Source organism: Arvicola amphibius, chromosome 4 (assembly GCF_903992535.2).
Source record: "Arvicola amphibius chromosome 4, mArvAmp1.2, whole genome shotgun sequence".
NCBI classification, from domain to species: Eukaryota; Metazoa; Chordata; class Mammalia; order Rodentia; family Cricetidae; genus Arvicola; species Arvicola amphibius.
Window position 1 is genome coordinate 140,882,862 of NC_052050.1, and position 27,529 is coordinate 140,910,390.

At 42.1% G+C, this 27,529-nt stretch overlaps 1 protein-coding gene across 1 annotated transcript in view; it reads right to left on the reverse strand.

The window, feature by feature from the left end:
• Positions 1-27,529, reverse strand: part of Fut10 (fucosyltransferase 10) — a 70,801-nt gene that overhangs the window by 12,714 nt on the left and 30,558 nt on the right. Inside the window, exon 4 of the mRNA XM_038327046.1 lies at positions 2,640-3,475. Coding sequence (XP_038182974.1) covers positions 2,640-3,475 — 836 coding nt within the window. The remainder of the gene's footprint in view (positions 1-2,639; positions 3,476-27,529) is intronic.

Sequence of the window (27,529 nt, forward strand, 5' to 3'; positions counted from 1 at the left end):
TATCTTGCCAGGCCAGTCTTTTTTTTTTTTTTTTTTTTGTTTTTTTTTTTTTTTTTTTTTTTTTTTTTTTTGGTTTTTCGAGACAGGGTTTCCCTGTAGTTTCTAGAGCCTGTCCTGGAACTAGCTCTTGTAGACCAGGCTGGCCTCGAACTCAGAGATCCGCCTGCCTCTGCCTCCCGAGTGCTGGGATTAAAGGCATGCGCCACCACCTCCCGGCAGGCCAGTCATTTTTTAAGTTCACATAATTCACGGTTAGCCAAGACTGATGGTTACTTTTCTCCTCGGGTAGTATATCCAGCATGTTCCAATACACATAAAGCTTCCAGGTCAGTACCAGCCTGGTTTCTCTATGTTCTATGGCTGGAGTATAGTTTGTCTTCAGCCAGAGTCTTACCTAAGTTCTGGAGGGTAGTGTAACAGTAATGGCAATATCCTATAACATTTTGAGGGGGAGTCCATGGACCAAACAAGTCAAAAAGAGAGGTAACTCATTCTTACATTTAGCTTTTGATTGCCTATGGGTTCTAGGTAGGGCATTGTCTTCATATTAAATGGTAACTCCATTTAAAAATACATATGTATGTCTATATATATATATGTTTCTATAGTATTAGGTTTCTATGACCTTTTCAAATGTCTGAAGTGTTAGTTATCCCTCCCCATAATCCTTCATTTGCCCTACAAGCCCACTTAATCCTCCTTGCTCCATTATTTCCCATCCCCCTTCAGGTTACCTTCATTTTATATTCCTTCCCTTGAACCCAACCCCTCAAGCCTCTTACTAGTTTCTTGGCCTCTATGGATATTCCAAAAACATCTAAAGATTCAATGCTAGTATCCACAATTGTGAGAAAAACTGCTGTGTTTGTCTTCTTGGTCTAGGTTATCTCACTAAGAATATTTATGTCTGGCTCTATCCATTTACCTGCAAATTTCATGTTTGTTTAGGTCATCTACTTTTCCGTAAAGTTTTTGTGTTCATTTGTCAGTTGCTATAAAATTACTTGATAGACTTTCTATTGATATTATGTTAAATCTGTATCAATTTTAGAACCGACAACAATATTAAGAAAATCCTTGGGCATGATTTATCTGTCCATTGATTTAGCTCTTCCTGGGTGTCTCTGAATGGTATTTTTCACTTCTGGAGTGAGTTACTTCTAACTGGCCAGACAACTCTAATTAGTTCATATGTTATGGTACTGTAATAGTATTTTAAACAACTTATTTTTCTGTCTATTGCTAGAATATGGAGAAATCGTTTTATCAACTTTGTATACATTTTTATTCAATTTAATTTTCACAAATTAGTTCCGCCATTTTTCTCATACATAACACTTGTTTACTATCCTACATTGTATCTTAGGGTAGTCACTAAATTTTCTGCTATAGAACACTATAAACTAGGTGTTTCTAACAATTCTCGAGTCTGAGTAGTACAAGATCAAAGAGCTAGAAATTTCCATGCGTAGTGAGGTCCTGTCTCTGCTGCAGGCATCTGGGGTCTGATTCAGATCGGACCCCCTGCTTAAACCCCTTCCTGTACGAAAGTCCCTTAAAAATTTCCCAATCTTGGTAATTCCAAGGTCAAGGTCAAGAAGCCCCCCACACACACACACTGCGCCAACTGCTGCTTCTGACTTCTGTTAAACAGCTTGCTTGCAACTGACATCCAGGATATGGTTTTCACCTTTTAAAGCTCCCTGCAGAAAGTAGTCAGGACTTCTCTGTGAGAACTGTTTCTCTCCAGGCAACTGCCAACCATATTAATAAGTACTACCAAATTAGTAATTCTATTTTGTTGAGTGGTCCTTGTGGTCTTCGCCCCACAATATTAACCTCATTGTTATTTGAAGTCTTCATATAAGTTGAGCATCCCTCACCCAAGAATCTGACAAGCTGAGCATCCCTCAAGTGAGACCTGAAGATATGAAATCCGAAATGCTCCGAAGTCTGCAACTTTTGGAGCAGCAAACTGACTGACATTCAACACTTTTAGAACATTTCAAGTTTGGGATTTGAGGATTAGAAATGTTCAAACGGTAAAGGTTGTGCAAATAATTTATAAATTGAAACATTTCAATATCTGAAATTCTTCTGATCCCAAGCATTAGGGATTAAAACAATTAAATTACATTAGTCAGCATGAGTATATGTCAGAAAGAACAAGATCAAGAATGGAGACAGAGGTAGCTAAATGCATATGCAAGGTGAGTTTCCTAATGGCAGGCTGTGGGGTTAAGAGAAGGGGGCTGGCACAACTCACGAGGTCCTTAACAACAGAATCGAGGGCAGGATTACAGACTGCTTGTGCGGTTGGAAAGCAGACCTCTTAAGTTTCTGATCTGGGAACCTTCTCCCTTCTTCTGCAGCCCTGTGTGCCAATGCCCAGCACCTGTAGAAAAAGTCTTCTTCAGAAGAAACAAGGAAGACTGAAGAGCTTCAGAAGGTCCTGAACTGAAACCATGCCAGTGTCCCCAAAGAGTAAAATGATCTTCTACCTTCTTGTATGGCCTACCACTCTGCTAGGAATGGAGAGCAGTGGTAGGCAGCAGCCACAGACAGAAGGTCCACACCACACAGAGAGGCAGAGACAGCACACACACACACACACACACACCAAACTTGCAACAACTCACCTGCTCTTGTAGCCTACTGTTTTCCCACACCCTGTGGCACACCATACACTCAAAAGTATCAATGTAGTTGTCCTGGTTGATGTCTTGCACTCCCCACTTCCGTTCCCGGAGAGCTGTCAGAAGTCGCTCATTAGAGATCTCGCCCTTGAGTTTCCACTCTACATAGGCCTCATACGAGCGGTCATCATAATCCAGCTGCCTTATGAAATTCGCCAATTCTCTGGGGTGAGAAAATTCCGAAACAAGAATGGCGCTTCTGTTACTTGGCAGCCAGTCTGCGATGGTGGGAGACCCATAATACACGGGCACGACCCCCAGTTTCAGCGGTCTCCAGAACTTCTCTGTGATGTAATCATCACAGACTGCATTCTCGAACGCCAGGATGAACTTATACTGGGCGATGATTCTGTAGAAGCCATCGGCGTCCATGGAGGCTGGGTTTTTCAGCTGCTGAGGAAGCTCTTTGTTCCGCAAACACTCACCGTAGGAGTCGACTTCGATGTAAGCCATCAGCTCCCGAACATAGCTGTCCCTGTCTGACGGTGGATCACAGTCGGACTGCACGTACACCAGAGGAGCAAGTCTTTGTCTCAGGTTGTTTTTCAACTGCAAAGGAACTAGGTATCGGCGTGACTTCAGGACTTCCGCATCCTCCAAGTACTGGGTGGTCAGCGGCAGGTGGGAATGCCTGCTGAAGGTGGCTGTGTGGTTGAATAAGGTGATGACTGGCTCGTGGAAGAGCTTATAGTTGTTTTTGGGGGACTCTTCGTGGAAAAGGGCCCAGTCATGATGGGCTCTCCGAGGCAGAGGTAAGCTGTCTATGTTAAAGTCAGTACCTAGGAGGAGAAAATAAAGTATGAATGAACATGTCCGAAGGAAGCATCAGGGTACGAGCAAACACTAAAGGGATGTGATGCTATAAATAACAAGTGTATATGTCAGCGCTCCTCCAAAGCGCCTAGAAGTCAACGGTAAGGCATGCACCCAAAACTGAACAAGGAAGGAATCACCAAACATGAGGATTGTCGTTTTCATTCTTTAAAAAAGGTATGGGGAAGAGTGCCTGGGTAGATTTAAAAAGAGGCAGTATTCTATTGCCTTCTGCAAATGGCTCTTCATTTCAGAGGTGTTGTCTACAAGATAGCAAGGAAATAAAGACATCAAGACAGACAGTTCCTTAAAAAGAGAAAAGCAAGAAAGGGAAGTCAAAATGGAGAAAAGTAACGGGGCTGGCAGACTGATTAATCAAGCTAAGTGGGGAGGAATCACGCAAGAGTAGCCTTAAGAAATAAATATGCATGGTAGATTTTTTTTTAATCCGAAATGATTGATTTCAACAGAGTGCAGCTGATCAATCTTAGTCAAGATAGTAGACAGGAGGCTTTAAAAGACAAAAGCACTGATAATAGCCCTATGTTACAGACTGCTGCAGGGGTAGGCATGAATTAATAAGTACATCAAAAAATAAAGAAGCATAACAGGCTTATAATTAGGAGTGATTCTGGCTTCCACGGGATTAATTGGAAAACCTCTGAAATATGATAATATGCAGATCGGCGTGATGGATGTGGTCAGCAGTCGTTTCCTGACCATGGGGGTAGAGATCCGTTCAGGGAGAACTAATTTCTATGACTAAGGAAGAAAAATGAAGACTTCATCACAATATGAAATGTCCGGATGCTCCTGACAATGATGCTGTGAACACTGGCTTGAGGTTGTTAAACATTAATGTACGGAAAGAGAAAACCAAAACACACACACACACACACACACACACACACACACACACACACCAGAAGAAGAAAACTCCATCGTCTGCCACCTACTGGGGGACTAAAATGTACCAAATAACTACGGCAGTATGAAACAGCCTCTGGTGGACTCACAGAAACCAGTCACTTAATGTTAGTTCAAATGCTCTCAAGTGAATATAAACTCTTTGATGCCAACAGTACGTCCAGGAGAAATCAGGTAATCAAAAAGTGCTTTTAGTCCAAACTGGTAAGAATGAATGTGGTAACCTGGAGCTGCTTACTCACAACTGACTGAGCTCACATTGTGGGCAGGGTGAGAGTCATCCCATACCTCCAAGCCAACAGTCCTCGTTGACTATGTGAAATTCAACCACAACTTCACGGCTAGATAATATCCAAAGTGGAAGAACCTGTGCTTATAGCAGCAGCACATATCTTACACCTGGCTGACTGTGAGGTACAAGCATGATGGGGCATGTCTGAGAACAGACACTACATGCTGCTGGAACAGACAGGCTAGAGCATCCCTGCAATGCCCAGAATCTTGGGGTCTGTTCCCCATCAAGTCCATGCTGCAAAGTGACGAGGGAACTGAGACACAGCCAACTTTGCATTTTGTGACCACGTATACCAACGTTGCTCACTGATTCTTTCCTCTTCGCTAGTTCTGCCAGGTGTAATGCCAACTCATTCCAACAACACACTGCGTAGTGTTCCTGAGTTCTATGGAACATACATTTTTCTCATTCATGACTCAAAACAAAGAAGGAAAACAGGCTTTAAACCTTTATAGGTGACACTAGATTACATCAGAAACTGTTCCTATGGATACTGGCTAACCCCATCTTCTTAATACCATACCCATCTCCTTCTTGTTTTCCTGTATGTAATAATCTCCCCTCCTTGTTCAGCTGTGCAATAGCCCTGCCTCTCTGTTCAACTCTACATAAGAAACACAATGAGCTTTTGGGCTGCTGTAGTTTCTTCAGCAGAGAGCCAAGACTACCCAATTCCAGCAAATCATGTGTCCATCTATGATTTTTTTTCCTTCATTCCCTCGTCACCTAGACAAATACGTCTCTGGAGCCTTGCTGTGTGCAGCAGAGCAGGGACACAGAAACCACAAAGCAGCATTCACAGGGCACAGGAGCCTGAGCACTACCTCTGCTTGTCTGCATTGGTAAAGCACAGCAGGAAGCAAAAGGAGCTGCACCAAGGCTTCTGTGGCCAGTAGGAAGGGCCAGCCATGTTGGGTTGGTAACATGAACGGGACTGAAATGAGCCTGTTATTCATGACTCACGTGCTGTGCCTCTACATGAGCTACTACAGAATGCCAGCATCAGAAAGGACAAAAGATGATGAACGTCCCATATATGCAGTCTATGGTAACAAATTCAAAACAAAACCAAGCCTTGCAGAATCTAAGCAAAAGTATACTTGTTTACTAAAAATCAATATACAGAGCTGGTCATGGTGGCATGCGCCAATAATGCTAGAATTTGGGAGACTGGGGGAGAAAGAATGAATTCAAAGCTAGCCTGAACTACAGTCAGAACAACACAGCACAACCCTATCTCCAAAACCAAGTACTGAGAATTTACCTCAATGGCAGAACGTGGTACCTAGCATGCACAAGAATATAGATTCAGTGCCCAGTAACCCACCCCTAAAAAACCTAAATGTGAAAGCATGGGGTTCCCATTCTCTCCTCTTAATTCTGTTGAGTCTGCAGAGATAGGAAAATGCCCCTATTGGTGGGATATGTCACTTTAATAGACAGAAAACTTAAAGGGCCTACCTTACCAGAAATAATTCACATTTTGCTATTTTAAAAAAGCATTTCCCAGCACCAGGCAGTAGTGGTGCACAGCCTTTAAGTCCCAGCACTCAGGAGGCAGAAGGCAGGTTGAGTCGCTGGTATAAGGCCAGGCTATCTATAGAGGGAGTTCCAGGACAGCTAGGGCTACACAGAGAAACCCTGTCTCAAAGAAAACAAAGACAAACAAACAAGAAAAGCATTTCTCAATATCTTTACTAAGGAAATAATTTTTAAAATGTCACTTTGTCCCCATAAGTTACTGTCCTAGGCCTTACCATCACATAGAAAACACTCAGAAAGAGTAAAATTGAAGCCGCCACAGATCTCAACTACCACACTGGGGACATCATAGCCTACAGCAGAGTCAGTGCTGGACCATTCTAAAGGAAGTGGCTGGAAAACCAGGTGAATGATTTAACTTCAGCTCCAGGATAATGTCTATTACAAGAGTGGAGCTGAGCCAAGCGATGGAAATAAAAACATGGAGCTCCATAAAATTCTATCTATGTTTATATAATCACTTTGGCTGCCTCTTCCACTTAACAACTTTGGATTCAAACTTTCATTTCTCTGGGTTATTTCGTGTTTGCTGACTATTGATACATTTATTAGTTCCCTTAAACAGCTGCTGATGAACAGAACTCACACACTAAAATGCACTGTAAAGGGAATTGCAGTTTGGGATAAAGTTGATGCTGGCAAATGGTGCTAGACTGCTGATGACAGACACTGATTTGCAATAGCAGTAAGAGGAGTGGCATGCTTTATGGGACCCGTCTATGTGCCTTCCTCCTTCTCAGGGCGCGTGGGCATCTTTCACCATCCCCACACAAACTGGGAAAACAGACGGCAACTCGGATTATTGACCCTACTTGTTGACTGAGGTTTCTGTCCCGCCTGGTCCTGCAGCTGTTAAGTCCCAAAGAATCACACAGAGGTCTACATTAATTATAAACTGATTGGCCCATTAGCTCAGGCTTCCTATTAGCTCCCATTATTCTTGTCTGTGTTAGCCACGTGGCTTGGTACCATTTTTGGCGAGACAGTCACATCTTGCTTGCCCTGTGTCTGGGTCATGACTGCAGACTGCAGAAACTTCTTCCCAGAATTCTCCTGTTCTCATTGCCTCACCTCTACTTCTTGCCTGGCTACCGGCCAATCAGCATTTTATTAAACAAGTACAAGAACAAATGTTTACAGGGTAAAAACCATTGTCCCACAGCACCCACTGCAATCACAAGGTTGGCTTACTCATCTAGCACTAAAAAGGCAGATGAAGACCAGGAGTCGAACTGGCCAATGTCGGGAAGCCAGGAATAATGGACGTGATGCTGATTCTAGAGACGTGAATGAATGAATGAGTATGAATGAAGGGCTATGGGCACCCTCAAGTGCCCCCCACAGAAAAATACAACTTTAGTACCTCTAGTCAATACAGTTTTCTTTGAAAGAAAGCACGGCTTAACCTAGAAGACATGATTCCCAAAGTGTCTTCAAACCTAAACAACAAAATATTCAAACCGTGAAGCCGAACAGCCTATGAAAACCCAGTCTACCAAAAATACTCGACAAGGAGAATTAAAACTTTCTGAGGGACAAACAGTGGAGGACAAAGGGAAGCCTGGTGTTGCTCAGCGAGTACATTTAATGGTTGCTTTTAAATCCTTTGCCTGTGAATTTTTTTGACTTACCCCCATCAACTCCAGAGTTCTAAGAGGTTAACTAAAAATTATGAAATAATATTAGGAGAGGATCTTGTGACGTGAAACAAATTCTGAACAAAGGAACTAGCCACAGGCCACCTCTACAGACACCCTTTCTCTCTAACCAGTTGAGAAGGGGCTCTGACAGGGCCCTTGGCTCAGAGAGTCCTCCAACCAACTGCTGGGCCCATATTCCTCCTGCTCCTCCACTAACTCTCTCCAAGGATCTCTCTGTCTCCCTTAACCAATTCGCCATCACACAGCCTCCCTCTCTCATTTATTAAGCAGCCGCCTATTCCACCCCAAACATGGACATTCCTCAAGCTCTTTATGGAGTCTCTGCTGAGGGCCAGTCAATAACTCTGCAATCCCTTCGTAATAGGTGCAGGGCCTAAGGCAAAAGAAAGATCGAGTCCCATACACCACATACCTAAGTATTTTAAAGGCTAAAGATCAATCTAACAGGCAATTCAGTGTTCTCTCCTTTTACCTTTGCAAACATAACTTTATGATTACTAATGTGCACACGCATGCACGTGTGTAAAGCAGTAAATGACATGTACTTAAAACAAACTTTTTAAAGTATGGTACTACATTGCCCTTAATTCCTAGCTTACTGAAGGATGAGGCAGGAAGATCGAAAGTTCAAGGTCAGCCTAGGCTACACAGCAAGTGAAAATAGCTTGGGCTATACATAATGAGACATGCCTTTATAAAGAAAGTGAGGCATCCCTGTTATCCTAGCATTCCAGAGACCAGAGCAGAAGGACCACAAATTCAAATTAGCCTGGGTTACATAGTGAGATTCTATCTCAAAAAAAAAAAAAAATCAAAGATTATGATTATCTTTAGAGGCTTGTTGGCAGAAGGTGAAGAAAACAGAAAGAGATTGTTCTGGTCAATATCATTAGATGTGACAGAATCCAGAGCCAACCTAGGAGACAAACCTCTAGCTATGTCTATGAGGAGGTCTCTAGGCTCTGCGATTTCTTCCTCTATCCCACCTTACTGGTTGACTATTAACCCCAGCTATCTCTCCTACATTCACAGTTGAACCGGAGGTTCATAGTAAAGTATGTATCCCCTACTGCAGTAAAGAAAATGAAATGTCTTTCTGTTTTTAACAAGTATTTAGTGCAGAACTTTTTATGGCCCATAGTTTGCTATCACCCTTTGGCTAACCACCAAGCCTACGTACACCCTAGCAGTACAGCCTGCCCTGGAGACAACAAACCAGGAGGTATACGCCAGCACAGGTTCTGGAAGGGGGACTGTGTGCGGCCTCTGGGGGCAGAGAATTCTCTAGTACTGTTCTCGAACGTGATGCGGTGCCAATACTGTCGTATTACATGGGACTTCATCCCTGCAAACCTGCTCTCTCAGAATCCCTGAGCAACTGCCCTGCAATTAGGTCCGCCAATGGGAGCACAGGGGTTTGGAGAGTAAGAAGGAGCCTCCCTCAGTGGAGCCTCAAGAGGAGCAGCCAAGGCTGGTCACTTTGCAGGAAGCCGCTGCCCGTGAGCTTCACCAGCACACGGGGTTTGCTATAACTGCTCCTTTCTGTAACTGCCTCCTTCTGTTACTCTATCAGTCGGTGCTTCAAGCGCTGTCAACCGGCCCTCTGCTGAAGGCCCGCTGCTTGTCACGCCTAGACTGACTTCCGCTTTCTTCTGCCAACAAACTTACCCATAAATCTCCTCTTGTTCTTCTGTCCCCTCACTTTCTCTGAAAATACTGTTTGTTTGTTTGTTGTTTGTTTGTTTCGTTCACATGTCTAACACCTTGTCAGCACCCCTGGGCTTCTATTTCCCCTGCCCAAAATTGACTTTCCAATCTATTCCTTTAGAACATCTGATAAAATATCAAAACATAAAAATGCATGCTTCCCTTTTATATAAAAATAAAAAAGAAATGTTTTTAAGAAAGAACCATCAAATTACTTAAAAACAAACATGAAGCCCACATTTTTTCATCCCTGTACTCCTTTATAATTCTCCTCTGGGTTGTGAGTTAAATTCGTACAGGACACTAAGATCCACGCAGCAACAGACAGATTTTTTTTTTTTAAATGCAAAGGGAAATTGTATCAGAGTAGATTCAGAAAGACAGCTCAGCAGGTGAAGGTGCTTGCTGCCAAGCTTGAGGACCTAAGTTCAGTCCCCTAGTCCCCCCGGTGCAAAAAAAGAACTGGCCCTGTGAGTTGTCATCTAATTTATGTGTGTGCCACAGTAACGAGCATGCCTTCCTTCCCCTGCACACATGCATGCATGTGTGCATACACCACACACACACACACACACACACACACACACAAACACCAACAGGAAATAAACATAAAGAAAAATTAAAGCCATGTTAACATCCTTCCATGAACCACATCCTTGTTACTCACATATGCAGTCAACATGCATGGAGACAGCAAATACTGAAAGAGGTACAACCACTCCTAAAGATTTTCTAGGTCCCGCTAATTGGACATTAAACTAAAACTCGGGAACTTCAAAGAGGATCAAAATGAGCCTCGGGGGATCTTATGATGATGATGTAAATGTTAAGCCATTAGCTGAAATTCAAACTAGAGTAGGATACATACACGCCGTCACTTGCCGAGAAAGAAAAGAACAATTATGTCTGACTAGTCCAAGAGACTGGTGCTGAACTACTACTACTACATGTACACAGAAGACCTAGTAATCAAAAAATCAGGCTCAATTACTAGCTCAAGACAAACAAGAAAAGCCGTCATTGTATTCTCTGGTTTAGCTATGAATATAATCTGCATGATGATGACGACGACGACGATGATGATGATGATCTACCAAGCACGGTGATTAGCCATATAGGGGGTGGAATACAGGTAGACTGAGCATGAGCACTAACAGGAATGAGTAAATGAATGAGCGCTCATCCAACAAGGCAAGGAGTCAGCGGACGATGCTTAATACTGAAAATGATGACAGCGTGCTAGACTGTCACAACGCACTATTCAGAAACATGAAAAACCTGGAGAGGGGAAATTGTTTTATAATGAGAAGAGCTTTCCACATAAATTGAAACCGTGTACAGCTGTAAACCTGGCATTATCCATATAAACAGAGGGAGTATTTCTACCGTGGTGCACACAAGTCTTTCAATTGTCACATGGCATGACACCACTCTGTGTAATGCAGTCATGTCAATATTCTCCCAAGACCTCCTGCTTATGAGGAAAGGTCAATAGTATGAAAGCAATCAAGACAACACTCTTAGGCCCACTGAGTCCTAAGGCAATCGAATGAGCAGTTATCTTCAACCACAAACAAAATTTCAGGAGCAGTATGGTTGCCCGTCACAGCCCTAAAGGTATACTTTACTTAAGTCAAAACCTAATGCTGAATCAGTCTACAGTCCTAGTGAAGGTACCAATGACACATTTTTTCAAGCAAGTCTATCCAGCAGGTACAAATGGAAAGTGCCAAGTCATTTTCCCCCACGCTTAATGTTATCTAGAAGCTAAGACTTAGAAAAATGAATTCATTCTCCAAACCGGTGGTTTAACTCCATTTAATCATGCTAAAGTCCCTCTCTATACTGAAGGGAGAAGCAGTATAAAATAAAGCACTGTCCTCCCACATCCATCACATCTATATAATATCTATATAGTATCTCCAGCCAGCTTTTAATGGCATGCCTCATCATTTAGGCAACAGACTCGATCAAGGGTCTGAGATCCCCATTAAGAATCTCTACTAGCCGGGCGGTGGTGGCTCACGCCTTTAATCCCAGCAACTCGGGAGGCAAGAGGCAGGCAGATCTCTGTGAGTTTGCGGCCAGCCTGGTCTACAAAAGCTAGTTTCCAGGACAGGCTCTAAAAAGCTGCAGAGAAACCCTGTCTTGGAAAACCAAAAAAAAGAAAAAGAAAAAAAAAGAATCTCTTACTAATACAAACTCCGTGAATTTCATCTTAGAAATCCAGATCTAATGCTATAGGCAAGATTCAAGGCTCTGTCAGCAAAGAAAAAGCAAGGTGGTAAGTGTTGATGTAAAGCAACAGAACATCTGTGTTTTCAAATAGCTTTTCTCTTTTTAACTGTTCCCATGAAATTTTTTGTACTAAAACATACATTACTACCATAAATTCTATTGAACTCAAATATGTGGTGTATGTGTGTGTGTGTTGTGTGGGCGCGTGCGTGTTGTAAAAGAAGCAGAAGAAAAGGAAAAACAGCCCACCCATGTTTCCTCACTCAACATGGAAACTTGTTGGCTTTTCCCACAGCATGTGTTTTTGTATATGTCCAAGGAGAAGGAGAGCATGTGTGTATGTGTGTATGTATGAGCAAGAGTGTAGCATGCACATATGTATGAGAGAGAGTGTCTGTAGAAATAAATGAAAGGATATTCCAAATTCACCAACAGGGTATCTGCATTCCCTCATTCTCTCTCTCTCTCTCTCTCTCTCTCTCTCTCTCTCTCTCTCATCCTCTCTTCTCTCTCTCCTCGATCTCGTTCTCTCTCTCTCTCTTTCTGTGTAATATTCCTTTTCACTGTGTGAGTATGTGTCACTGTGGTTTGGGTTAACAAAGAAGCTGGACAGGTAGAAGTTAGGTGGGACCTGCAGAAAAAAGATAATGCAAAGAAAGAGAGGAGCTTCACAGAACCAGGAGAGATGACACAGAGAGAAGGAAATAAACTTGTCACACCTGAGAAAAGGTTTCAAGTCATCTGGCAAAGCATAGATATACGGGTTAATTTAAAATATAAGAGTTAACAAATAATAAGCCTGAGCTATTGGCTGAGCATTTATAATTAATAAGTCTCTGAATGGTTATTTGGGAGTGGCTGCTGGGACATGGAGAAACTCCACCTACATGTGTCTGCATGTAGTTTCTACATGAGTTCACGCATGTCCATGGAAGTCAGGAGACATCAGTGGATTTGGTCTTTCCCTTCCACCTTGCTTGAGACATGGTCTCTCTTGTTCACTACTTCATAAGTCACTAACTGGCTTGTGAGCTGCAAGCAATTCTCCTGTCTCTGCCTCCCAATGCCCAGCTGGAGGCACACTGGGATTACTGATGTGTACTGCAAATGCACCCATTCTTCTAGGAATCTGAATTCCATGTAGCTAGCACAGCAAGCACTTCACTTACAGAGCTATCTTCCCAGCTCTCAAAAAGTCTTGAGAAAATCAGTCCACAGTAAGATTAGTTCCTTTGATACTGCTCATATATAAATTTGAAACTATGTATTCTAAAAATATGTAAAGACTATGACTCAAGGAAAGAATAGAACAGGCCCCAATATGAGAAATGACAGTCCCTACCCACGCTGATCATAATAGTAATACCTGGAAAGAAAAAGCTCCCTGCTTCCTGGCCCATCCACCACTGTCTCTGTATATGAGTGCAGCTCAGGTCTGCAGTTGGGCACAGAGGCAATTAGCAGGCAAGCAGATATACAGAGGCACAAGCACAGCACACGGCAGCGAGAGGGAGCTCATTAGACAAAGTGTAGGCTTTGCTGGCTACTCTTGAATAAGTGATTTCATAACGCCTTCAATCTGGTGAAGCCAATCATTCTATCACATAGAAAGCCTCACCAACATGTGGAGAAAAGACAGGGTTAAAAAAAATATGTTTCAATGAAACTGAATTCCTAAACAAAACAAGTCTGCTTGCTCTGAACTTCTGCTTAAGTTAATAAATAAAGGTCCTTATTACCAAGCCACTTTGAGCCAGGCTTTTGGCAGTTATAATCTAATCCACCTGAATAACACTGATATTAGAGTATGGTCTAATACATGGAGGTCTACACATGGGAGTTTAAGAAGCAGTGTAGAGGGGGCCTTTTCCCACTTTCTTTTTCTAAATAGTTTAACTTGGTTCTGACAGTAAGATTCTAGGAAGCAAATATTTCTCCAGGAAGAATTTTTCAAGTTGCTCAACTGCTGGATGTTCCTATTCGGTTATCACAAGGTCTTTTGCAAGTATTGTGACAAAAGCACTTACCATACTCAGCTATAATTGTATATGTATTTGGCTGGCTCCCTATGGGTCAGGGAGCCCTTCAAAAACACAAGTTATTTATCTTTGCCTGAAGAACTCAACACAGTGCCCGCCATCTAGTAGGTATTTTAAGGTACTCAGAGGGAAAAAATGTATTATAAGCTCTTATTATGTAAACACCCAGGTCATAGCCTATTCTTTCAATTCTATGTCAAGAATAAGGAAGAAAAAGAGTCCAGCTGTGGACTAAAAGCAAGTCTCCAACAAGGGGCATAGCTCAAACATGGATGCACTGGGAATTCTAAAAAAATCTTAAATATTGAAATATGGGACAGCTCTCCGTGTAACTGTCATGTGAAGGCTCTCATCACATGAGAGCAAGTATTCCAGTTCACACTGCTAGCTGTTAGATTCTGGGGCCTGTGTTTCACCCACTGAGGTCAAAAAGCACATACGGCCATAAAACAAGATAGTGAATTAGAAATTGGTGCAGCAATTTGCTGAGAAAAATCACTTGTCTTATGAAATCTTTATTGCCTTATTTTCTTGGGTAAGTTTTATTTTAATTTCTCACGATATTTCATAGCAAATAAGTATGTTACACTACCACTTTGTTAAAATAATACTATGCAATAAAATATAAGCAATAATTTGCAATAATATAAGCTATTCTTTGCACAAATTTATAAAGTCGGTATTTGAGAAAGAACTAAGGAGTTACAGGCATGAAAAATGATACTTTAAAAATGTTAGGCTCTCAATTTGAGCTTTGAAATGAAAGACCTTCTGGTTGGCTGTAACTTCTTGGTTATCCCATGCGACCGGATCCTACTTGCCCAAGTGTTTATCATCAGTAGTTGGCCATGAAGAAACACTAAGTTTCACTCTAAAACATGGGAAATCCTGAAGCTATCACTGGCAAACAAATCAACAAGCCAAACATACTAAGTGTGTCTGAGAAGCTTTATACAGGTCAGATGTATAAGTAAACAAGTCATATTTTGCTTCAAGTAAGAAAATTTATGACTTAGTAGTGCTTAAAATTTTTTACTACATATATCAAATGTTGAGATATAGATACCTAACAATTCAGATAGAGAACTAATAATACATACAATCAAAGAACAACAAAAAAGTTCATAGTAAACTCTTACAGGTTGGATCTGAGGCACCCTACGAAGACCTGTGTGTTAACAGCCTTGGTGACTGGCCTGCCTTCAGTCTGCAGTGGTGGAACCTTCCAGATCGGAGGCCTAGTGGAAGGCAGTTGGGATTTGAGTGGGAGTTCCCTTGGGGGTGGTGGAAGCCTGGTCCTCCTCCCCTCTTGTTTCCTGGCTGTCACGAGGCCATCAGATTTGCTCTATCACAGGCTCCCCACCAACCTCCTGTCTTGTGTCACTGCAAGTGACAAATGAGGCAAGGGCCATGCTCTGGAACTCTGAGGCATTTCCCTCTCTTGTGTCCCTCAGGTATTTCGTCAAATGGGTGGAGATCTTCCTAACACAGCACAACACAAAAAGAGATGATAGGCGGGGGACTAATAAATGTTTAAAACAAAGTACATGTACAATTGGAATCAACATAGCTTTAAAACAACAAAGTTTGAAAAATACCTAAATATATATGTTCATTTGTATATATGTATATATTTGTACACACACACACACACACACACACACTATGTGTGAATCAGCTCAATAAAGCAGAAAAAACTACAGGCCAAACAATTTTACATTAAAATTCTAGAAGAACAGCCTTTATTACGACTGAAATGTGGATTGTAAAAGATGAAATTTCATTGTTTCCTGGGAGACTTCTTTATGGTTTGAATTTTTCTAAGGTGATATATTCGTGCACTATTTGTCTAATTTTTTGAAACCAGAAATTTATAGAGAATGGCAAAGAAAAGCATAAGAAGGCCTCAGAAATTTAGTAAAGTGTGGAAGGGCTCAAACACATTCCTAAAACTGCTACCTGGTCCCACTGCTCCTAAGAAATACTGCTGCTGGCATCCTGCCTGCTTGTAAGAGTAGCACAGATCACAATGTACATGGAAAATTATGTAGTACAGTAAACGATGCAGTGGGTCTGTGTTGCAACTGATAGCAATCTGCTCACAAACCCCATTTAAGTGCTCTGTAGCTGGACTACCTGAAAGTGCCAAAGATGTTCTTGCCACCAGGATGAACCAAGAAGCTGTCTCTTAAAGGAGCCATGCATCTGCTTGTGGCCAGGGAACAAAGTCTGAAAGAAACGTGGTTACCAAGAAGCAGAAATTGACACTGGCTATTTTTTGTCTTGAAGCACATTTTAAGCTTCCTTTGGCTTCCTGTGAGTGCACACCGAAGGTGGAATTTATAAAATAATCCCATACTAGCTCAGAATTGAGTAAGCCAAGGGTTTCATCTACCTCAGAGAGCAAAAGCACAGATTATACTTGAACATCAGCAGGTGAGGTATTCTGCTAATTCCCATCTAATGAACGATTCCGGATGCAGATAAAGATCAACACCCACCTGCTCAGAAGTCCTGCTAGGAAAATGCCCAACAGTTCAGCCTAAAAACTGGCTAGATTTTAAAAATTAAGATGACATCAAAATAATCAAACTGGAGCTTGTCAAACCAAGCACCTTACCTTGAAATAATAACACCTCGTAGTTTAAGGTATTAATCTTACTGCTTCTGATTGGGTACTACTTTTCAGTATATTAAAAACCTAAGTGAAGGTGATGCTCTTAAAATAGAATGGTGGAAGACAGAAAAGTAATAAAACATAATATGTACATAATTTTTAAAAAGAAACTAAGTTATAAAAAGAATTTTTTAAAAAAATTAACTAATTGAAATCAGGGGATGCTTTTGCCTCCAGCAAATACTCTAGCTGGATCTGGCTTCCAAACGGAGCCTCTCCAAATGCCTATCTCTGTCCCCTAGTGTTGCTTGCAGTATGGCCTAAAGGAGGCTACAGTGGCCAATTAACTCCAATTTGTCCAGAATGCATATTTTCCCACTGAAAACCCTGTGACAAAGAGTCTCCCTGATTCTGGGCATGTGGAGATGGATCCATAATCCTATTTAAAACAAACAAAACAAACAACAACGACAAAAAGCCCTCCAATCGTATCAGCATGAGGAAAGGCATGTAACTATGTTCAGCTATGCCTAACTCTTTGCCATAAAAGTTTGCAATGTGGCCTAAAGATCAGAATTTAGTTCCTTGAATGAAAAAAAAGAGGAATGTCGAAACCATGCTGTCCAAGAAGATGCCAAATGCAAGAGGCAAGAGGACAGAGTGTACAATCCAATTCACATGAGGTCTTCAAACTGACAAAAATGAGACTCTGGTGACAGAAATCGGGTCAGTGCTTGCCTGGTTCCTGGGAGGTGGCAGGAAGGGAGGTGACTTTACTTTCTGGAATTTGGAAATTTTCTGTACTTTGTCTAAGGTCATGAGAACAAGATGCATTTGTCCAAGATCACCAACCGGAAGCTTAAACCATCAACTTGCCCTTTAGATAGTTTGAACTGAAGCAATACATGACTGAGTGCCATTTACAACAGCAGAGGTAAGGGATCATCTAGAGTGTTCAGCTGCAGGTGACTGCATACGCTATATACATACAATGAGTATTAATTACTCAACCACATAAACATGTAATACATGCTAATAAGAAAGCTTTAAAAACTGAGTGTGGTAACAGGTGCTAGTAAACCCTGCACTTTGGAGGCTGAAACAGGGAGAAGGGCAGTTTGAGGCCAGCCTGGGCTACCCAAAAGAACCTGTATTAAAAACAAGTGGTTTAAAATAAAAAAAGTAAAGTAAAAGCAGAGCTGCCATGTGATCATGTGATCTAGCAGCCCCGACGCTGGGTGCAAATCCAGGGGAAGTGACAATGAAATCAGTACGCTGACGTGATATCCACATGCCCACGCCTATTGTCGCACTCTTCTCAATCACCAAGACACGGAAACAACACGAGTGTCCATCAGTTGATGACTACAAAGGATGGAGTCTTGTCATCTGTAGCATGATGGGAACTAGAGCTGATTTTCCTACGTGGCATAAGCCACGCCCAGAAAGATCTCACTGATATGCAGAAGCTAATCTTGTAGAGGTTTCAAGTAGCCTAAAGGCTACTGAAGGCTGGGGAGACTAAACTGGGTGGCGAGGGAAATGGGAAGAGTTGATGGATGGGTACCAAGCCACAGAAGGAAGGAGCCTTACTATGCCACTGCACAGAAGGGGGCCATCATTAACAATACTTCTCTGTGTTTTAAGGAGCGAGGCAAGATTTTTAATTTTTATGGTTAATCATTTAGAAGTTATAAATGATGCACCAGATATTTTTAAACAGACTTAAAGTCATTAGATTTAAACAAGCTAAGCACAGCATGTATGTATACATGTCCAAATAGAGTATAACCTTGAATCCTGTTTACAGGCTCAACGAGTGCGTACCTCTGTTTGAAAGGCTCACTATTTTACAAGGGTGACTTTGAACTCATAATACTCTTGCCTCAGTCTCCTAAAAGCTGAAATTATAGCCATCACACCCGACCCAACTTTTGCACTTTTATATATAAGCTTAAAAAATATTTGTAGGGGTGCTGGAGAGATGGCTCAGCATGTAAAAATACACATTGTTCTTACAGAGGACCAGGTTCCATTCCCAGAACCCACTAAGTGTCTCACAACCACCTGCAATTTTAGTTCTGGGGATCCAATGCCTTCTTCTGATCTCCTCAGTTATCAGGCACATACATGATACACATACATGCATACAGGCAAAGCTTCATACACATAATATAAATAAAATCTAAACAAAGATTTAATAATGTTAATAACTGAGGAACAACCTTCATTCAGGAAGTGGTCTGTGATCTGATTTCAATGCCTTAGCTGCTTACTTCAAAGAATGTTTACGAGTCAGTTAGGTAAAAGGTAAGACATTCTGAACAGAAGGACAGATGTACCAAGAGGGGACCAGGAAACACAGATAACCTTTGGTAAACAGAGGCAGCCATGGAACATTTAGGGTGTTCTAAAACATTAGTTTTTGAGTGTTAGCTTGCCCTGATCTGAGGAAACCATGATCCTAATGCACCCCAGAAGACTGGTATGCACTGCCCACAGCTGGCACATGGGGTTGCAACGGATGGAATCCACCTTGTTGCTAAGCAGCCAGAGACAGACTGCAGCAACCACAGGAGGGACGGTGCTGCCTGCCAGTGGTAATGGTAGAAGAGGAATGCAGCTCAACCCTTAAAATGACCCACAAGGACCCTTCTGTGAACTTGCATGGAAAATGTCTCAAGTACAACAGCCAGAAGTCTCTCACTTGATACATATTTGGCAAGGGATAAGGCCTGGGAGCACGCGGGTGTGTGCAAGCACATACATTTCTATGTGCCAGAAGTCTTGCTGGTTTCTGTTAGCCAACAAGGCAGGCCTTTGCACTGCACCAACTGAGCCAAGCATCTTCCTGGAATTATTTCCCGGTTGGGAAATGGAAAGGTTGTTGGATGGCCTCTTCCATCCAATGGTATGTAACAAAGTCTAGTACACAGTGGAGATCCTGGCCCAGTAAAACATCAGAGCCAACTGGATCCTTTGCAACCTGAGAGTCAAACTGGCACTCAGGGGCCCAAAACGGTACAGTCTGCCCAAGTCGGATCCTTCAGGACGGCAGCCTGTTCCTGATGGCCACCCCTAACAGCCACTGCGCTCAGGTTTCCTACCACACGCTGGTCCCCTCTGCCTAATAATGTGCAGTGGACAGCCATAGGTGTTATGGGCTGGGCTATTTAGATGCCAAATGGAGAAAATAAATCCTCCCCCAGTACCTCGCAGCTAGTGCTTGGGAAAATAATGGCACTGTAGAGATAACGTTGGGTCTGCACGAAAGGAATTAGAGGATTAGAACGGGTGAATGACGTTATGAGAAAAATACCACATGCACCAATCCAAGATGAGAAAATTAAGATAGAATAACGTGAAGTAGAAGGATCAGGAGACAGGGAGCACTGAGGCAGTTTTCATCTACAGCATGGCTAGACCAGGGCCAAGGTCAACTACGGAATCATAGCTTTACAGTTTACGAACCTGCTCTCTGACAGATAGGGCAAAGAGGGTGTGCTGATTTCAATTTATTAAATGAATCTGTCCCAAAGGGGAAAACCTATAGTTAATAAGAAAATAAAAGACAGCCATGGTTGCACACACCTATAATCTCAAAATGAACTTTATATGGCTGAATATTCATTTTGGACTTAACAGAGTTGTATGACAAAATAAGAGGGTGTAATCTAGAACACCAACACAGGACCAGCTATGTACCAACCATAGAGAGTGTCACCAGACTATGACAAACTAAGAGGGTGTAATCTAGAACACCATCATGGGACCAGCTATGTACCAACCACAGAGAGTGTCACCAGATGACATCAGTTCCACAGCCCAAACACTCGCAATGACTGCTCAGGCGTCCAGTACTCATCTCTCTCAAGACAGATGAATTTGCTTGTTCCTGAGTTTTGATTGATTTACAGACTGCACACCAAGAATCAAGTCTTGGGCACTGTACAGTAACAGGAGAAATTTGATAGAGCTAACCCATGAACACTGACTGAAAAACAAGCTTCTGGATTTAAAATCCATCCTTACCAAATACACACGTTTTCACATTCTGTCTAAACTCCTGGGGCTGGAAAATATTCAACAATCACAAAACTCGGCCCCTTTGAAATCAGCCATTACCAAGGTAGTTTCTTTGAACGATGCCTCAACATGTCTTCAAAGGCATTAGATACAAGGCCAAGGAAATTGAAAGCGATACACTGGGAATTAAGAGTAAGTCGACTGTGAACTGGTAGAAAGGCCTCCAAAATAGACAGGGGTGCCTCTCACACAGGCTGCACCTGCCTCTGCTCCATTCACTCTGGCACCACAGAGACGCACACGGCAGGGAAGAGTCAGAACCTGTCACTCACAAGCCTCCCAATGGAGGAGGCCTAGCCTATGGAGCTGCTCAGGCTGCTCCATTAGTGTTAGCTCTGGGTCTGACTAGACTCACGACGCAAAGCGTGCCCAGCTATGGCAAAGATGTATTCTGTACCTAAACCTTTCCAAGCAATTATTGTATCTCTGTTTTTCCATCTTAAGACCTTGTTTACTGAGGTAAGGGTTCATTAATTAGAGAATGAAAATGTGTACTCCTTAGCCATATAATGCCATCATAGTGATATGTTTTCATTTGTTTATATTTATCTTCAAAACTGAAAAATGCTAACATGTTAGCATTTAATTTAATTGTTAAATTTAATTTGTTAAAACCCTAATTTGTAGCCAGGCATGGTGACTCACATCTTTGATCCCAGCATTTAGGAGGCAGAAGCAGGAGGATCTCTGTGAGTTCAAGGCCAGCCTGGTCTACAGAGTGAGTTCCAGGACAGCCAGAGCTATACAGAGAAACCCTGTCTTGAAAACAAAAACAAACTCTAATTTGTTGATACTTTAAGGTTTAACCTCTAAGAGGTAAGCAATTAGGTTCATATGAGCTTATGAGAGGTGGGGACCAGTGTCCCTCCAAGAGAAAGAGAAACCTTCTTCTCATTCTCTCCAACAAGTGTAGACACAGCAAGAAAACAAATATCTACAAGCCAGGAAGAGGACCTTACCCAATGCAGGCTTCAAAGCTCTTTGACCTTGTACTTCCCAGGTTGGGGACTGTGAGGAACACTCCTTAAGCACTTAGCCTATGGGATCTTATAATAGCAGCCCAAACTAAGACACACTGCTGTCCTGGAGCGATCCTGGAGAACTGTCTTCTTTCTTTTTTTCTGCTGCCTCTACTATGGTCAAGTTATTCTATTCAATTTCAGTACCATTATTTCACCAAATAAGTCACCAAGAGATTAGGTGAACAATGTGATGATGATGTGGTATGTATATATTAGTGTACAATGCCATAATATCCCACCAAAAAAGCAAGCAGTTCCAACACATACAACACATGCACTTCTCAAGCTCTAAAATAAGCGAAAACGGTAGAATGTTTAACATGCACTGGGTCATGGTTCAACTCCCACTGCTTATAAACAATAAATAAATAAACCAAAAGAATTTGATAGCAAGATGAACTTGACCTGTACTTATAATTTACTAATATACACGCCAACTTTAGCATTGTAAGAAACACCAGGGTGAATCAACTTTTAATGAGAATGTTTATGTTGCCACTCAGCTTTGGTGATTTCAGGCCATGCTCTACCGGCCCACTTGTTCATGGTGGCTATTCTGGTTGAGTACATGATGGATAAAAATTTCTTATTTCATGGCTGGAACATGAAGAAATACAAAGGGAGGGGTCGTAAAGTCCATACCCCCATCTATGGCAGGCTTCCTGATAATCTAAAAACCTCCCACTAGACGGTTTTTAAAGCTTTTAAAGGTTCCCCTACCTCCAAGTAACTCCACATGGTAGAACAATGGGTGTTTGGGAGCACCTAAAATCCAAACTATGGCAGTATCTTTCTTTCAAAAGCACAAAGCTCTGAGATGATCAACCAAAACCTAACACCTAACAATTTAAACTCCCTTACCTTAGGCATTGTCTTCCTTCATTTATTCCTAAATTAATATACTGTCCCTCTCTCTCTCTCTCTCTCTCTCTCTCTCTCTCTCTCTCTCTGTGTGTGTGTGTGTGTGTGTGTGTGTGTGTGTTAAATGCACAATATGAAGTTGGACACGTGAAGCTCACAGACAGCGTAAAGGATAGTATTGAGCTCGGCTCACTGGGTTACACATTCCTCAATTACTGGCTAAAGACAAGTCAGCTCTCTCCCCATCCCAAACCACCACTGAAATGGGGAAAATAGAAACCTACAATACAAAGCCAGAGGAAATCACTGAATCAGCAAGGGATTTAAATGCACAATGTGAAAGGTACAGATTATGGTGGTTTGAATGTGGTTAGCCCCCATACACTCATAGGGAGTGGCACTATTAGGAGACGTAGGTATGGCCTTCCAGGAGGAAGTGTGTCACTGTGGAAGAGGGCTTTGAAGTCTCATATATGCTCAAGCCACACCCAGTGTCTCAGTTCACTTCCTGCTGTCTTCAGATGTAGAATGCACCATGTTAGCCTGCATGCCACCATGCTCCCCATCATAATAATGCACTCTGAGCAGTAAGCAAGCCCCAGTTAAAATTTTTCCTTTATAACAGTTTCCATGATCCTTGCAGCAATAGAAACCCTAACTAAGACACAGATGAAGGACCCAAGGAGGAAGGTGATATGAAAGAGGGGGTGTTGTTGTACTGGATCTTGAAAACTGCAAGACCACGCCAATAACAGACAGGCCTTGGAGGATGGGAGTAAAAAGATTGGGACTGATAAAAAGTCTAATCACAGATAAATCAAATACCACACAGCAGGTGACCCATGTGTTCCAACCCAGAAAAACAGGGCTCTGTCTAGTTCGGAAATGAAAATCATCAGTCTTGGTTGGCACACAGTACAATAAATGGTAAGATTGAAGCCCCAGCAACAACACCTACCACCCCAGGTCCCATAATTTTGGCAGTTGGGATTTACAGAGTGATAACACTCCCTTCAGAAAACAAGCAGCTCAATAAAAAGGATCTACGTTTAAGTTTAGAACTTAATAATCCCCTGCAAGGAAGACAAGGACCATCAGCTTCCCCTACAACCTATCAGAGAGAATAAGCAGACAGGAAAAAATGGAACTAAGGAGGAAAAACATTTAAGTATTAAGAGCTTACTACAGAGAAATTGTGTGACCGCAACCACTCAACAAAAATACTAACAGGAAAAAAATGGAATTAAAAGCATTATAAGAAAATGTTATAAACTCCGATAAAAGAGTTGAAGTTAAAACCGACATCTCCATGAATGCTGAGCAAGGGCTAATGAGCTGGCTCAGCAGGTAAAGACAGAGCTGATGACCAGTTCCATCCCCAGCACCCACATGGAGAAAGGAGCACTGGCTCCCACAAGCTGTCCTCTGACCTGCACATCTGTGCTTGTGACCTGAGCATCTGCCTGTGTGTACACACACAAATAAGTAAATGTCAAAAAAAAAAAAAGAAAACAAAATGACAAAGTAATGGAAAAGAAAAATTTAAAAGTAGCAAACTTGAAATTTTCAGTATCATCTTCACAGTAGCTTCAAAAGCTGCAGTCAGAGAGGACACTGTGAAGAAAACACCATGTCACACTTTTTCTGGCTACAAGGTTTGCTAGGTGACCATTCTGAAGAAGAAAGGGGCCCATAACAAGCTACATCCACACAAATTCTTGAAATCTTATTTATAAAAGAAAGAAAATCAAAACAATTACATATACAAATAGGACTGATCTAAGAGTCAACCTAACTCTAGACAGAAACACTTCTAGTTAGAATGCACGGTACCTTTTCTTCAAAGATACGACATGGGATAGGAACTCAGGGAGATGAACAACCTGATGAACTGTAACGAAATTGCTTTGTGTGACTTACTGGTTACAAGGGTAAGAAGAAGAAGCTGAACCACAGCCATATCTAAAAGACAGGAGCCTTGAGTTCTCAGGAAAATGATGCCCAACCTCAATTCCATACTCCCTTCACACCTGGTTTAGTTAGGGTTTCTATTGCTGTGAAGAGACACCATGACTGGGCTGGAGAGGTGGCTCAGCGATTAAGAGCACTGGCTGCTCTTCCAGAGGTCCTGAGTTCAATTCCCAGCAACCACTTGGTGGCTCACAACCATCCATAATGAGATCAGGTATACATGCAGGAGACAAAACACTATATACATAATAAATAAATAAACCTGAGAGACAGAGACAGACAGAAACCATGACCACGGCAACTCTTATAAAGGAAAGCATTATTTGGGGCTGGCTTTGAGTTTCAGAGTTCAGTCCATTATCATCATGGCAGAAAGCATGGTGGTGTGCCAGCAGACATGATGCTGGAGAGGTAGCTGGGAGTTCTACATTTTGATCTGCACGCAGCAAGAAGAGATGGTCACACTGGGTACGGCTTAAGCATATATGAGACCTCAAAGCCCATTGTGACAGTGACGTGCTTCCTCCAACAAGGCCACACCCACTCCAACAAGGTGGTGATACCTCCTAATACTGCCACTCCCTAGAGACCAAGCATTCAAACAAGTCTATGAGGGCCATACCGATTCAAACTACCACAACACCCTTCCTAGGAAACAATTAGAAAATGGGCAGTAGCTACTCAGGGGGAACAAAACACAGCACCAACAACAGGGACTCCACCATAAAGCAGCAAAAATGAGGAGACAAATACTCTCAGACTATCTGAAACTCCAGAATGAGGATAGTCCATAATATTCAGCACTATTAAAAAGCAAAACAAATATTCCCTATGAGAAAATCAATTTAATTAACAGGTCACTGTCATAGGAGACCTTTTACTTCAATCTTATTCATTTAAAACTTATTTACAGATAACTTTGTGTGTGTCTTATCTGTCTAATGGAACACAGACTTAACCGTAAGTAATTAATAAAATTTCACAGACTTTGAAGATTTAGTTCAAGTAAATAAAATATACCAAAAAAAAGAAGAAGAAAGAAAAGAGAGAGAAAAGAAATAAAGTCATTGGATCTAAGCACGGTTTCCATGGTGACAGTAATGTCAACAATGATGCTCTGGGATCTATTTACAGCCATGTGAAGAAGAAGATGATGCTCAGGGAGTAATCAAACCCAAACAGGAAGCTGACGGCTGCTGCAGAGGGTGAGGAACTAGAGATATTTTTCATTCTATCCGCTCTGAGTCTCATGGGAAATGTGCCATGAGGAAAAGTTACATTACAGCATTACATTGCAATAGATTTCTGATGTAATATAATGTAACTATATTATATTTGAGGTAGAGAAATATATGCATCCAGGGAAATTTATTTAAAAATGAAGCTAACAGGGCCAGTAAAATGGCTCAGCAGGTGAAACAACTGCCGCACAGCCTGATGGCAGGAGTTGATCCCCTGGACTGACATAAAGGTGGAAGGGGAAAACCGACTCCACAAAGGTGTCCTCTAACTTCCTCACACGTACCAGGACACACATGCACCCTTACACACACATGCACCCTTACACACGCATGCACCCTTACACACGCATGCACCCTTACACGCGCATGCACCCTTACACGCGCATGCACCCTCACACGCGCATGCACCCTTACACACGCGTGCACCCTTATATACGCATGCACCCTTACACACATGCACCCTTACACACACATGCACCCTCACACACACGCACCCTCACACACGCACGCACCCTTACACACACATGCACCGTTACAAACGCATGCACCCTCACACACACATGCACCCTTACACACGCATGCACCCTTACACATGCATGCACCCTTACACACACATGCACCCTTACATACACATGCACCCTACACACACATTATAATCCTGCTCCTTCAACCTCGTGTGTTCTGGAATAGGCAAGGGCCACCGCACTAAGAGTGATTTTGTTTGTGTGTGTTACTGTTATTTAAAAAAGAAAAAAGTTTGACTTTAAACATTAAATTTAAATATTAACTTGATAAAATGGTCAAAATTCTTCATCCTAAGGTCGTTTGTGCTCCGCTAGTATATTACCCATGCTTCTTTTTTCCTTTGTGTAGAGAGATGAAACATTAAAGAATGACACGCCAACATTTTAAAGCATAATTGGGGGAATAAAAAACGCCCTGCTCCTTTCCAGGTTTAATTGTACATAGCGCCCTCTAGTGTCACCGCATGGGAAACCATCCTGAAATCTGTTAATGAATTTACTTAGCAATGTGCTCTTAAATCTTCGACTTTCTTCATGTGCTCAGTCTTCTAATTCTAGGCCCCAGAATTAGGCTAGGACGATTTCTTTGAATGCACTGCTTCACTGTGGTCTTTTGCAAAAGTTTTCACCACATCCTCATGGAACCCAGTTAATGATAAATTTAGAGAGAAATAAGTTCTAAGTCCCAAGCAAATGCTTCTTTAGTTGGAGGGAAAACCCTTTTGCTGTTCCTAGCATCTTTCCAATCTACAGGTGCTTTCCGAATCCAAAGCAGAGTCGGATGGAAGCTTGACATGATGGGGCGTGCACACAGAGAACAGGAAGGGCCCGTGGCAGTAGCTACTTCCACGACCCTTACTGATGTCTGTAGGCATCTGAAAAGACAGCTATACTGTCACCATTAGTAACTGCTTGACCAAAATTACCTAAGAAGGACAAGGCAATACAGATAATGTACCTAAATCATCCCTGCTGGTGAAAAGGGGGAAGCAAGAGGCCACACTGATGCTCCTATTCCTTCCAGAAAGGAAAAATGAACAAATTCAACAGGAACAATTGCTTTTTTTTTTTTTTTTTTTTTGGTTTTTCGAGACAGGGTTTCTCTGCAGCAGGAACAATTGCTTTTATCACTCACTTCTGTGCACGCAGAAGAATGTGTTTCCTTCCTAAGCATTATTGACTGTTTAATAAAGTTGCGTATTTCTCCCTGCCAAAAACAGTGGCTCGTGTTCAGTTCTCTGTTGCTGGCCCTGTACTTCCTCGACTCTACTGACTCTCAGTGTCTTGAG